This window comes from Micromys minutus (assembly GCF_963924665.1).
Source record: "Micromys minutus genome assembly, chromosome: 25".
In the NCBI taxonomy this organism is placed as follows: domain Eukaryota; kingdom Metazoa; phylum Chordata; class Mammalia; order Rodentia; family Muridae; genus Micromys; species Micromys minutus.
Window position 1 is genome coordinate 423,029 of NC_137960.1, and position 15,566 is coordinate 438,594.

General features: G+C 36.7%; 1 protein-coding gene across 1 annotated transcript; it reads right to left on the minus strand.

The window, feature by feature from the left end:
• Positions 1-13,404: 13,404 nt before the first annotated feature.
• LOC308436924 (olfactory receptor 2B6-like) lies at positions 13,405-14,349 on the minus strand (the record flags this gene model as incomplete). The annotated part of the gene is made up of 1 exon (XM_080937934.1): positions 13,405-14,349. The coding sequence occupies one exon, from the start codon at positions 14,347-14,349 to the stop codon at positions 13,405-13,407; it is 945 nt and encodes a 314-aa protein (XP_080794060.1).
• Between the last annotated feature and the right edge of the window lie 1,217 nt (positions 14,350-15,566).

A 15,566-nucleotide genomic window follows, 5' to 3' on the forward strand; every position in this document is an offset into this window, starting at 1 on the left:
TTTTGGGGTTACTTAACTACACTATTATAACATCTGCAAATATTGATGGTTTTACTTTTTTTTTTTCCAATTTGTATTCCTTTAATTTCCTTTTGCTGTCTAATTGTTCCAGACAAGACTTCCAGTACGATGTTGATTAGGTAGGGGGAGAGTGGGAAGCCTTCTCAAGGCCCAGATTTTAGTGGGTTTGCTTCAAATTTCCCACCCTTGATTTTGATGTTAGCTGTTGGTTTGCTGTATATTGCTTTTATTATCTTTAGGTATGGAACTCAGATTCCTGTTTTTTTCCAAGACTTTTAACATGAAGGGGTGTTGAGTTTTCTAAAATACTTTCTCAGCATTTAGTGAGATGACCATGTTTTGTTTCTTTGAGTTTGTTTATATGGTGGATTACGTTGATGGATATCCATATATTAAACCATCCCTGCCTCCCAGGAATGAAGTCTACTTGATCACGGTGAATGATCATTTTGATGTGTTCTTGGATTCGGTTTGCAAGGATTTTGTTGAGTATTTTTGCATCAATGTTCATAAGTGAGATTGTTCTGAAGTTCTCTTTCCTTGTAGGGTCTTTGTGTGGTTTAGAAACGAGGGTTTTTGTGGCCTCAATAACAGTTAGGTAGTGCTTCATCAGATTCCATTTTGTGGATTTTTTGAATTTCCTCAGTTTCAGTTATTATGTCTCCACTTTCGTTTCTGATTTTGTTAATTTGGATACTCTCTCTTTGCCCTCTAGTTAGTCTGGCTAGGGGCTTATCAATCTTGTTGATTTTCTCAAAGAACTAGGTATTGGTTTTGTTTTTTCTTTGAATGGTTCTTTTTGTTTCTATTTGGTCAATTTCTGCTCTGCATTTGATTATTTCTTGCTCTCTACTCCTCTTGGGTGTATCTGCTTCCTTTTGTTCTAGAGCTTTTAACTGTGCTGTCAAGTAGCTAGTATATGCTCTCTTCAGTTTCTTTTTGAAGCACTCAGAGCTATGAGTTTGCCTCTTAGTATTGCTTTCATTGCATCCATAGGTTTGGGTATGTTGTGTTTTCATTTACATTAAATTCTATAAAATCCTTAATTTCTTTCTTTTTTTATTTTTTGACCATGCTATTGTTTAATAGAGGGTTGTTTAGTTGCCATGTGTACAAGGGCTTTTGGTTTTTTTTTTTGTTGTTATTAAAGACCAACCTTTGACCATGGTGATCTGATAAGATGCATGGGAGTATTTCAATATTTGTATATCTATTGCAGCTTGTTTTGTGACTGATTATATAGTCAGTTTTGTAGGAGGTATCATGAGGTGCTGAGAAGAAGGTTAATTCTTTTGTTTGAGGGTGATATGTTCTGTAGATGTCTATTAATTACAATTGGTCATAACCTCTGCTAGTTTTACGGTGTCCTTGTTCAGTTTCTGTTTCCATGATCTGTCCATTGATGAGAGTGGGGTGTTGAGGTCTCCCAGTATTATTGCATAGGGTACAATGTAGTTTTTGAGCTTTAGTAGGGTTTCTTTTATGAATATGGGTACTCTTGTATTTGTATCATATATGTTAAGGATTGAGGGTTCCTCCAGACTAATTTTCCCTGTAATGAGTAAAAAGTGTCCTTCCTTATCTTTTTTGATAACTTTGGTTGAAAAATCTACTTTATTTGATATTAGAATGGCCACTCTAGCTTGCTTCTTGGGGCCATTTGCTTATAAAACTTTTCCCCAAGCTTTTACTTTAAGATAATGTCTGTCTTTGTCTCTGAAGTGAGTTTCCTGTATGTAGCAAAATTCTGTGTTTTGTTTATGTATCCAGTCTGATAGCCTATATCTTTTTATTGGGGAATTGAGTCCATTTATGTTAACAGATTTTACGGAATAGTGGTTGCTGTTTCCTGCTATTTTTGGTTTTAGAAGTAGAATTGTGACTGTGTGTCTTTCTTCTTTTGGTGTTCTTGCTTAGGTATTTTCTCTCTTTTTTTTTTTTACTAGGATGTAGTTTCCCTCCTTGTATTGGGTTTTCCACCTATAATTGATTGTAGTGCTGGGTTTGTGGTCAGATATTGTGTAAATATGGTTTTGTCTTGGAATATCTTGGTCTCTCCATCTATTGTGATTGAGAGTTTTGCTGGGTGTAGCCGCTTGGCTTGTCACTTGTGGTCTCTTAGGGTCTGCATGATGTCTGTCCTGGATCTTCTAGTTTTCATAGTCTCTGTTGAGGAATCGGGTGTGATTCTGATTGGTCTGTCTTTATATGTTGCATGACCTTTTTTCCTTACTGCTTTTAGTCTTCTTTTTTTGCTTTGGGCACTTGGTGTTTTGACTATTATGTGTCAGGAGAAATTTCTTTTCCGGTTCCCTCTATTTGTAGTTCTGCAGGCTTCTTTTATGATCATCATCATCTTATTCTTAAGGGTAGGAAAGTTTTTTTCTATGATTTTGTTGAAGATATTTACTGTACCTCTTAGTTGATATTTTTGCCCTCTTCTATTCCTCTTAACTTTAGTTTTGGTCTTCTCATCGTGTCTTGGATCTCCTGGACATTTTGAGTTAGGAGCATTTTGTTTTTTGAATCTTCTCTGATTGTTTTGTCTATGTTTTCAATGTTGTCTTTGGCCTCTGAGATTCTCTCTTCTATCTCTTGTAGTCTGGTCAAGAAGCTTGCATCTGTTACTCCTGGTTTCTCTTTTGGTTTTCAACCTCTAGATTTTTTTTCTTTTAGTGTTTTCTTTATTGTTTCAATTTCCATTTTAATTTCCTTCTTCCAATCCTTCATCTCTTTGGTTCTGTATTCCTCTAGTTCTTTGAGTTCTTTGAGTGTTTTTCTTGTTTCTTATTTAAAAGCTTCTAATTCTTTATGCTTTTCCTCCCATTCTTGTTTAAGGATCTCTATCATCATCTTAAGGTATGATTTCAGGTCTGAATCTTCTTTTTCTGGAGTATTTGTTATTCCACTGTTTGCTGTGATGGGAGAGCTGGGTTCTGGTGTTCCAGGTTTTCTTGGTTTCCCTGGGGTATGTTCTTTTGCTTTCCTCTTGTCATCCTGTTGTCTGTGATTACAAGTGGTCTTGTTGTCAGTGATTGTTTCTCTCTCTTCCTTGTACCTGGCCTGTGTCCCTGGATCTCTGCTGTTCCTGGTGGCAGATGGCCTGAGTGCCTGTTCTGCATGCACAGGCCACTGTGTGGAAATAGATACCCTAAGGCAGGGTTCCTTTTCCCCTGAACCAATGAGAGGCGGGGTGTACTTTCAGAGTGATCGGTGTAGACCTCTCTGCTGCTCCCCGGCTCCTTGGAGTGCCATCTCACCAGGCCTGTGTTCCTGGATCTTTCATATTTTAATATATGTATAGGAAGGAAAATAGTTTTCAAAATAGCAATCATTTGGCTCTCCCCCATCTTTGCTGGTAATCTCATCAGGATGTAAGCAGTCACATAGTTGACAACCATATTTACTAAGGTTAAAGAGTACATGTTCTGTTCCCTCACCATCCTAAGATTACTACATGGCCTAAAGCAACAATTGCAAAACTTCATACTTCTAATGAGCTCTCAATTTCTTATTGATAAAGCTCATATATTTTGAATTGGTACAAACTTGTCTATGATGCTAGAAAATTAAAGTTATATTTGCTACTACATACTATATATGCCATTTAATTCTTTTTTGAATACAAAGTATATGGTGATAAAATTTTGAGGTTATAAAGGTCTATTCAAATTAATAAAGGCTAATTTAAGATGTATGCCTAATGACAAGTCTTTGGTAACTGGTTAACAACAACTTGCTAGAAAATTTAGAAAAGTAACAACATATGTTTGATAATCAAGATTTAGAATTTTCTAAGGTCTACTCATGCTCATAGTAATAATTTTCTAGCTTTCTTTGTCTTTGAGATTTTAGGTATTTGGATAAACTAAGCTATACAGAATATTATAATGGCCTGTAATAGTACACTACAAAAGGATCAGCAAAGTTGCCACTCTCTCTATGGACTGTGTCTATGATTAAAAGTTTTATTTTGCTATTAGAAGAGCTTCAATTCAAAATTGTTATTTTTAAGCCTAAACATAGTAAATATGGAATATAAAGTTCTAGTCTTATTAAGTAATTTTTAGACTTACTAAATGATTGTAAATTGTTAAGGATAATTAAGAAATAAGTGCAAGTTAATATTGTTAGTCATCTTATAAATGAATAAATTATTTAATATGTTCAGAACAATACTTGTAGTCATGCTAATATAATTAATTATAGGAATAAGCCTTATTCAGTTTTTAAAGTTAAGCCTAAAGCAAGTAATTAAATCGGGTATACTTAATAGATAGATGGTCCTGAAATGCTTCAGAGGTCTGCAAAACATGACATTTGTAATGTTCAATAAAAAGTCTTTTCATGATAAAGAGACATGCCATCTCCTGGCAGCACTTCTGGTCTCCTCCAAAGAAGATGGGCACAAAGGAAAGTACACCTGGAGCTTGCTTTAAATGTGTCAAGGCCAGCTACTGGGTGGAAAACTGCCCTTCACCTTGACTGCTGCCAGAATCCTGTCCAAATTATGGACAAGCTGGACACAGAAGAATGAATTGCTCCACTTTGCCTAGAACGGTAGACCAGTTACCCCAAGTTCCTACCCTTCTGGAAAGTCTATCAGATTTCTAGGCCTGGCAGCCAAAGACTGATACTGCTGAAAGGAAAAAGAGATATCAGGTCATGAGGAAATCTAATCTCCTCACCAATGTTGTTAAAAGATGACATCCGGGGTTTCAGCACCAATGTTAGGAAAAGGATGAAGAGAGTGGGGGGGGGGGATATGGCCATGGAGTTGCAGCGAGGCCTGGAGGTGAGGGAGATGACTCTGGGGGATCCATGTTGGGAATCCTTTCTCCTTAAGGGACCAGCCACAGAATGGTATAGTACAGAATAGAGTTTATTCAGGTCACAGGGGAGTTAAGAGGGTAGTAAAGGCAGAGATTGAAAGAGATGAGAGAGAGAGGGGTGAGGGAGAGAGAGAGAGAGAGAGAGAGAGAGAGAGAGAGAGAGAGAGAGAGAGAGAGAGAGAGGAGAGAGGGGTAGAGCGAGAAGAGAGGAATAGAGGAGTAGAGAAGTAGAGGCTGGCCATGAGCACATGGAGAGAGAGTGGGAAATGGAAGGGGAAGAGGAGGGGTAAGGGCAGAGAGCGAGCAAGAGAACAAGAGAACGAGAGTGTAAAAGAGAGAGGTGGGGTAAGCAGCCCTTTTTATAGTGTCAGGTCACTGGGCAGAGCTTACCTGGCTATTGCCAAGTAACTGAGGGGTAGGTTATAACTGGCTGTTGCTAGGTAACTGAGGGGTGGGGTTTACTGAATCTCAACAACTGCCTTGGGAACTGCCAAAATGACCATGGAGGAACCAGGGGTCACTGTTTTGGTGGTTGGTCAAGTATCTGCCATTAAAAAATACTAACATATTTTTATTGATTCTTTGTAAATTTCACATCATGTATCCTAATCCCACCCATTCCCAAGTTCTTCCATATCTGTCAATTAACAGCTCATTTCTGCCATCTATTTATTCTTTTTAAAAACTTTTTTAAAAGTTTATTTATTTTATGTATGTGAGTTGCAGACATACTAGAAGGCATCAGATCTCATTACAGATGCGATGTGCCACCATGTGGTTGTGAGAATTGAAGTCAGGATCTCTGGAAGAACAGTGCTCTTAACCTCTGGGCTATCTCTCCAGCCCTGTTTATTCTAATAGATAGGATCTCTTCCTCTTTTTCTGGTCTTGGAACTCCCTTCCTCCAACTACCAGGACCATGGGCCTAAGGAAAAAGAAATCCTGTAAACTTCTCAACTTTATTATCTGTCCATAATTTATTCCAGCATCCTACCAGGTCCAGATGTTTCCTCCAATATGAATCCCAGACAGCTTAAAAGTGCTAAGCCTAGGTGGTCCAGCCTTAAAGATTGCTTTGACCAGACCTGTACTTTTGAGCCCCAAATAATCCCACAGAGCCTAGACAGTCAGTGAGCTAAACTAGCCTGCATTCCTAGGACTTGCATTTCCAAAGATGTTACCAACCTCAGACAACAGGAAGCATTGTAAAGAGAACAGCAGCCTCACCACCCCTTTCTACTTTCACATCTATGTTAACAAACAAAAGGGAGGAATGCTGTAAATATGGCACTTCAAAAGTCTACCTTTCAATGACTTAGCACCAGCAGCTTACATCATAATAGGCTGGTGCCAGATGTGGCACATTTTCATTGTCTTTGTAAGCTGTGTCTTTTCCTATGCAACAGGCTTATCCCTTAAAAGGTCTGTCTAGATGTCTTGACTCTCATTTTCTCTGTCTCCCTGTTTCTCTGTTTGCCTGCCTTTACTTCTTTTTTATGTTCCCACTCTAAGACAGTCTCCCTCTTTCCCCCAAAACTTCCCCTGTTATATCTGTTACATGGTTGTGGTCTATGCAGCATAACTTGGCACAGACTCACCAAGGGACCTTTTGCTGCCTAATCCTAACATGGTGGGCTTGGGGAGTTACATGAACATCTCACTACAGCTAAACATTTCTTTGGTGATTGTGTTTAAAAATTTATACTACTGTCATAAAAATGTATATGCTTATTCCAGTACAAAATAAACATTTTAATATTTAATGCTTGAGTTTTATTTAGACTTTAAGAAAAAACTAAGAAATCTAAGATGCAATTTTTCATTTGCTCTCAACATCACATGGTCTCGAAGAATTAACACTGCTTGAAGAATGAACATTAATACTGTGCACTTGTTTGTTAATACTAGGTTGTTTGTTAATACAATTTAGCATATATTTTATGTTGTATTGTGACCCCCACACAGTAACAGATCATAATTTATGAGAAATACTGAGATAAAAAGCTTTGTAGATTTGGGATTTTTTTTCAGATTATACTTAGCTAAGCAAATGGATGTTCCTCTTTTATAACAATGAACTATCAAGCTTTTACAAAAGCCTTTTTAATGGTCCAGCTTGATTTGCCTCACCAATTGGAACAATAGGAAAAAGAGAAACTCCCCTGGTGTCAGTGATGGGAAATGCAGTGTTGTTTTTTTTAGAAGGAATTGGAAATATTGTGGTAGTCCTCATAGCTGCTCACAGTTCTGTAACCCAATGATCCTTGTTCTGTTTTCTGAGCATATACGTCTATAGCATGATATTGAGAAACAGAAGCCTATATGTGTACTCTGTGAGTTAACAATATACAGAGTAAATAAAAGACTTAAATGGAACTAAACTGTCCATCTGAAGAAAGACTTATCACAAAATTTGGATTAATCAGAGTTCCCCCCCAAAAAAAGCAACTGTAAAATATTTTAAAATATGTTGTCTGGCAAACAAATAGAATTCACAAACGAGAAGAAAAGTCTCGTGGACTGTAGCATCTCAATTTGCTAGAGTACTTTAATTTATGGATAAGATTATTGCACATATTCTATATTAGAATATATAAGTTTTCTATAACATATTCTATATTAGATCTTAATGGTTTTGTTTCCGAGTTTCCATAATTTTGGAAACATTGATTATGAAAGTTGCTAATCACATGCTCATTTAATTTTAAATTTCAGAATCCACTCTCTAGAACATTTGTTTCACAAATTAAAAAACAAAACAAAACAGTAAAACAAAAAAAAGGTTTTCAGAACATTTAAAAAAAAATCATCAGGACCTTAATCGATTACTTAGAAATAGTGACAAAACAGAAGTAATATTTATTAGAGGCAAGTTTAGACATTCACAGCTTATGCTTTATACTGTATTATTTGAGTAAAGAAAACATATGAATGTATACTTACAGTATGAAAATTACAGATTATTCATAATGAGCATATGTTCATGATTTTATAAATTGTCAGGAGGAATTTGTGTTGATCAATGAAATGAAAAACAAACTTTTTTCCCCACTTAGACACAGTAAGAGCCAAATTCAATCTGTAAGCTCCACCTGCCTAAGGACCAGATAACTTTCTAGAATGCTGGGAATTGTAATTATTGAAAAATAACAAAGCCACATGAAAAATATTGTGGTGGCTGAAGAGATTTTTCATTTAAAAGCCCCTGTGCATAAATGGTCTCAATTCCTCAATAAAGAGACATAGGCTAACAGACTGGATACAAAAACAAAATCCAGCATTTTGCTGCATACAGGAAACTCATCTCAAAGACAAAGACAGACACTATCTAGAGTAAAAGGTTGGGAGAAAAAAAAAAACTTCCAAAAAAACAGCCCCAAGAAGAAAGCTGGAGTGGCTATTCTAATATTGAATAAAGTAAATTTCCAACCAAAAGTTATCAAAAAAGATAAAGAAAGACACTTTTTACTCATTACAGGGGAAATCTGTCAGGAGAAACTCTCAATCCTTAACATATATGCTCCAAATACAAAAGCACCCACATTCATTAAAGAAACCCACTAAATCTCAAAAAATACATTTCACCCCACATAATAATAGTGAGAGACTTTAATACCCCACCCTCACCAATGGACAGATCATGGAAACAGAAACTGAACAAGGACACTGCAAAACTAGCAGAGACTATGAACCAACTGGAATTAATAGATATCTACAGAACATATTATCCTAAAGTAAAAGAATACACATTCTTCTCAGCACCCCATGGCACCTTCTCGAAAATTGACCACATAATTGGACACAGAACGAGCCTCAATCAAAACCAGAAGATTGAAATACTCCCATGCATCCTCTCAGATCACCATGGTTTAAGGCTTGTCTTTAACAACAAAAAAGACAACAAAAAGCCCACATACACACAAAAACTAAACAACACTCTGTTAAATGATAGCAGGGTCAAAGAAGTAATAAAGAAAGAAATTAAGGATTTTCTAGAATTCAATGAAAATGAAAACACAAGAGACCCAAACCTATGGGATACAATGAAAGCAGTACTGAGAGGAAAACTCATAGCCTTGAGCGCTTCCAAAAAGAAACTGGAAAGAGCATACATCAGCAACTAGACAGCACAGCTAAAAGCTGTAGAACAAAAGGAAGCAGATACACCAAAGAGGAGTAGAAGGCAAGAAATAATCAAAATTAGGGCAGAAATAGACCAAATAGAAACAAAAAGAACCATTGAAAGAATCAACAAAACCAAGAGCTGGTTCTTTGAGAAAATCAACAAGAATGATAAACCCCTAGCCAGACTAACTAGAGGGCAAAGAGAGAGTATCGAAATTAACAAAATCAGAAAAAAAAGTGGAGACATAACAACTGAAACTGAGGATATTCAGGAAATCATCAGTTCCTACTACTAAAGCCTATACTCCACAAAGGTGGAAAATCTGGAGGAAATGGAGAAATTCCTAGACAGATACAAGATCCTAAAGTTAAACCAGGACCAAGTAAACCATCTAAATAATCCCATAACACTAAAGAAATAGAAGAAGTCATCAAAAGCCTCCCAACCAAAAGAAAGCCCAGGTCCAGACAGGTTCAGTGCGGGGTTTTATCAGACATTTATTGCAGACAAAACACCAATACTCTCCAAACTATTCCAAAAGATAGAATCAGATGGAATACTACCTAACGCATTTTTTGAGGCTACAATAACCCTAGTTTCTAAACCACACAAAGACCCTACAAGGAAAAAGAACTCGAGACCAATTACACTGATGAACACTGATGCAAAAATACTCAACAAAATTCTTGCAAACCGAATCTAAGAACACATCAAAACGATCATTCACCATGACCAAGTAGGCTTCATCCCTAAGATGCAGGGATGGTTTAATATAAGGAAAACCATCAATGTAATCCACCATATAAACTAACTCAAAGAACAAAATTACAACTTCATCTCACTAGATGGTGAGAAAGCATTTGACAAAATTCAATGCCCCTTCATGTTAAAAGTCCCGAAAAGAACAGGAATCCAAGGTCCATACATAAACATAATAAAAGCAATATACAGCAAACCAACAGCCAACATCAAACTTAATAGTGGGAAACTTGAAGCAATCCCACTAAAATCACGGACTCGCCAAGGCTGCCCACTCTCCCCCTACCTATTCAAAATAGTACTGGAAGTTTTGGCTGGAGCAATTAGACAGGAAAAGGAGATCAAGGGGATACAAATCGGAAAGGAAGAAGTAAAAACATCACTCTTTGCTGATGACATGATAGTGTACTTAAGTGACTCCAAAAGTTCTACCAGAGAACTCCTACAGCTGACAAACAAGTTCAGCAAAGTGACTGGATACAAATTTAACTCAAACAAATCAGTATACTTCCTGTATTCAAAGGACACATGTGGAGAATAAAATTAGGGAAAAAATACCCTTCACAATAGTCACAAAAACTATGAAATACCTTGGTGTGACTCTAACTAAGCAAGTGAAGGACCTGTATGACAAGAACTTCGAACCTCTAAAGAAGAAAATCGAAGATCTCAAAAAATGGAAAGATCTCCCATGCTCATGGATTGGAAGGATCAACATTTTAAAAATGGCCATCCTCCTACCAAAAGCAATCTACAGATTCAATGCAATCCCCATCAAAATTCCAACTCAGTTCTTCATTGAGTTGGAAAGATCAATGTGCAATTTCATCTGGAATAACAAAAGACCTAGAATAGCGAAATCCATCCTCAACAACAACAACAACAAAAAAAAAAACATCTGCAGGAATCACTATCCCTGACCTCAAGCTATATTACAAGGCAATTGTGTTGAAAACTGCATGGTACTGGTACAGAAATAGGCACGTGGATCAATGAAATAGAATAGAAGATTCAGAAATGAGCCCTAAGTATATGGTCACCTGATTTTCGACAAAGGAGCTGTAAACATTCAATGGAAAATAGACAGCCTATTCAACAAATGGTGCTGGTACAACTGGCACTCAGCATGCAAAAGAATGAAAATAGACCCTTTCTTATCTCCCTGTACAAAGCTCAAGTGTAAGTGTCAAAGATCTCCACATTAAACCAGATACACTGAAACTATTAGATGAGAAAGTAGGGAAAACCTTAGAACACATAGGCACAGGAGAAAATTTTCTGAACAAAACACCAATGGCTCAAGCTCTAAGGTCAAAGATTAACAAATGGGACTTAATGAGATTGCAAAGTTTCTGTAAGGCTAAGGACATTGTCAAGAAAACAAAATGGCAGCCAACAGAATTGGAAAAGATCTTTACCAACTCCACATCAGATAGAGGCCTAATATCCAAGGTATACAAAGAACTCAAAAAGCTAGACACCAGAGAATCAAACAACCATATTAAAAAATGGGGTACAGAGCTAAACAATATGCTCTCAATTGAGGAATATCGAATAGCTTAGAAACATCTAAAAAAGTGCTCGACATCCTTAGCCATCAGGGAAATGCAAATCAAAACAATCCTGAGATTCCAACTCACACCAGTCAGACTGGCCAAGATCCAAAACTCAGATTACAGCAGATGCTGGCGAGGTTATGGAGAATGAGGAACACTTCTCCACTGTTGGTGGGGTTGTACACTGATACAACCACTCTGGAAATCAGTCTGGCAATTCCTCAGAAAATTGGACATAGTACTAACTGAAGATCCAGCTATTCCACTTCTGGGCATATACCCCAGAGACATTCCAATATACAACAAAGATCCATGCACCACAATGTTCATAGCAGCTCTATTTATAATAGCCAGAAGCTGGAAAAACCGCAGATGTCCTTCAATAGATGAATGGATACAAAAATTGTGGTATATTTACACAATGGATTACTACTCTGCTATCAGAAACAATGACTTAACCAAATTCTTAAGAAAATGGTTGCATCTAGAGAATATCATCCTGAGTGAGATAACCCAGTCACACAAGAACAGACATAATATGCAGTCACTGATAGTGGGATGCTAACTTCAGAGGCTCGGACTGCCCCAGAAACAATTCACAGACCGTGTGAAGTTCAAGAAAAAAAGAAAATAAAACACCATGCTCAATCCTTCCACACCAAGAAAATGTTGACTAATTCCGGGTTACATCCTGTTTTACATGTACTTTTTGCTCACTGTAACTAATAAGACCTTAATGCGGAGTATCAAACCTTAAAAAAAAAAAGCCAAACATTGACACAACTGTATTTGTATACATTTATGCAGAAATGTTTAAAATATTTTTTCTTTTTTTTTTGAAAATAAAGTTAAAAAAAAAAAAAAGCCCTTGTGACATGTGACTCATTGCCACTTGCTGGATTTCAGAAAGCAGACCTGACTAGAGTCCATCATGATCAGTATTTAATTACAGTTTGCTTCAAGACTGGCTCCAAATTGTGGAACTTGTTTTTCTCTTGTGAATAACAGTATTAACATCTTATCTATGATTTCACAATATCAATTTTAAGTATTAATTTCAATGTCCTTTTAGAAAAATTCAAAGCACTTTCAAATATTACCTAGATGCCTTCAACCCATCTCTCTGCCCCCTTTGCTCTCCCTGTCATGCACTTTGAATTAAGGAAAGGGTTGTTGAAAACATTTGGTGAAAAGTTTGACAAAAAATTGTTTTACATACATATCTTATACTTACAGAAGAAATTGTGTTTATGATTCAATTTGATTTTTACTTCTATTAAGGCATTAATGCTGATATTTGCTGGACTCACTTCTCCCTTATAGCTTTACTCAATTTGTATTTGTTAATCAGTCAAAAGCAAAAAGTTACAAAATATTTAATATAGTGACCAAAGTTTTTAATTTAATATTATTATTCTAAAACCATACATAAAAATTGAATAAAATGCCCTGAGTGACACTGTCTTTTATAGTGTAGAAATTTAATGTGATTTAACTTTCTTCAGTTAGAACCTTTTTAATATTTGGTATTCTAATTAGTGTTTCTTTTGCAAATCACTGCACAATTCTGCTTTTTCTTCCAGATTAGAAGATATTTTAAAACCATGGCTTATTTATGGAGTAACAACCCTAAAATGTGTTGTGTTTGTGATGAAATATTAGACATGGTTTATTGCAAAATAATTTATATTTAAAATTTTGATCTACAAATTTTCTTTTTTTTAATTGAACAATTTTATTTTAAAAAACAAAGATAGGTTTTCTTACAGACTTTTTAAATGTGCTTTAACATCAGTTTCTTTGCTGTGACTCAGAATCACAAATGTTATGGCCACGTGGTGTTGTATGAACCTTTCAGTCATAGTGCTCAGTCCTGCCTGCAGCTCAAGCATTTCTTAAGGTTATTGCCACAATGAGAGATCTATTGTACTTTTATAAGTATATAAGTACAATATATGTTTCACTAATAGTTGATTGTTTCCTTTTTGGCACAGTTACTCTTGTGATCTCTGTGGCATTTGTTAGATGGTTCACTCATGAATTTCAAGTCCAGAATCATCTTTGAGAAACAAATCTTTTTTTCGTTGCTTCTTCGGTCTTTCTTTAGCTATTACCTTGTCTTTATCCAAAACTCCTTTGTCAGTGCCCTCCTCAGGGCAGCCTTTACATCCTTGTTTCTCAAAGTATAAATAAATGGGTTGAGGGTAGGTGTGACAATGCCATAGAACAGAGCCATGATCTTGCCCCTATCATGAGAATAGCTTGAAGGAGGCTGAACATACATACTGATAGCTGTGAAGTAGAAGAGGAAGACTACCAGCAGATGTGAAGCACAGGTATTAAAGGCCTTCCAGCGGCTCTCAGCAGACCGGAGTTTCAGCACTGCTTGAGCAATGAACACATAGGTGCCCAGGATGAGGCTGAGAGGCACCAAGAGCAGCAAAGCTCCAAGAACATTAAGCTCAGCTTCATTCACAGTTGTGTCAGTACAAGCTAGTTTCAAAAGGGCTGGGACTTCACAGAAGAAATGATCTATTACCCTCTGTCCACATCTTGGGGTTACCACAGTGAGAGTGGACTGCACAAGAGAGTTTGCAAATCCACTAATCCAGGTCCCTGTGGCCATATGAATGCAGCGTCTCTGGTTCATGATGATAGGATAGTGAAGGGGCTTGCAAATGGCAGCAAAGCGGTCAAAGGCCATGATGGCCAGAAGGATGCATTCAGTTGAGCCCAAGGCCAAGAAAATATAGAGCTGGGCCACACAACCACCAAAACTGATAGTCTTTTCTGGCCCTCTAAGGTTAACCAACATCTGAGGGACAGTGCTGGTAGTATAGCAGAGGTCCAGAAGAGAAAGGTTAGAAACAAAAAAGTACATGGGGCTGTTAAGCTGGGGGTCTAGGCGGGAAACCAGGATAATGGAAATATTACCAAATAAGGCAAAGATGTAGGCCACCAGAAAAATTACAAAGAGAGGTGTCTCCAGCCAAGGCCGGTCAGAAAATCCCAATAAGATGAAGTCATCTAGCAAGCTCTGATTGTTGATCCACATATTAGTATAAACAGGTAAAATTCAAGCTAATCAGTGATGGTCACTACTCAGTTAAGGGGAAACTTCCGAGAATTAGTAGTAATACATGGTAAGATAGATTTCTGTTTTCTCTCTGTATAATATGGTGCCAATCAGCAGTGTAACCGGGAAGGTTGCTTGATTAATGGCTGGTTAATTCTGGTTAGCTAGTCTCTGGATTTTGGTATATATATATATATATATATATATATATATATATATATATATATATATATATATAAACATTTTAGCTGTAATACCATTGGCTCAACAAGATGTGGGTATTTATTACTGACCACATAGAATAGATTAAAGTAAATTTAGAGAAGACAGAGTTTCTCCAAACCACTTGAACAAAGTAGTACAGGCGGAGTGCAGTGGGTCTGTGTTTTAGACAGGGCTGAGGCACTTTGACACATCTATCTTTTTCACAATGTGAATAAGACCAGGAAATTCATGGCACCTGGCACATTTCATAAAACCTGAGTAATAAGAAGATGGTATGTCAGGACTCGTTGTGTTCTTTCCAAGCTCTCCAGCCCATCCTATGAAGAGAGGAGGAAAAAAAAAAGGATCATAGAAGAACAAGGGAGAACATCAGACCTAAGACATTTATAGATTATGAACATTCTGTTTAAAAATATCTATAAAAAGGACTTGTTATCTTTTTGGATATTAGTGATTGTTTTTTTGGGGTACAACAATAATTAGGATAAACAAAATGAAGGCACTGGGGTTATGACTGAACTCTGTTTTAGATTTAATGTTTGTATTTAACACCAGAGTTTCAAATGTTTAAATCGTTGTATAATTTGTATATTAGCTTCTAATACTAAGTGTTATCAGCACACACAAATGTACACATTTCCCTTCTGCCTCCTTTATTCTGAAACATGACTCATTAGTTCCACTATGTCCACCACCTCACGTGCCCCATTCAAATCTTGAAATTTCTTTATATTATCACTTATGAAAAGTAACCTCAATGGCCAATTCTTCTAATTCTTGTTTTAAATTTGTTTTAGTTGGGCTGAGAAACAGCTCAGTTGGTTAAAGACTCTCAGTCCAAGCTCTATAATCCAAGGTTTATCACTGGAGCCTACATATAAAAAAATAATAACAAGGCTACATGTGGGGATAGTGGGCCATATCTGTAGTTCCAATACCCCTCCAGTAAGATGGGAGACAGGAGGATCTGC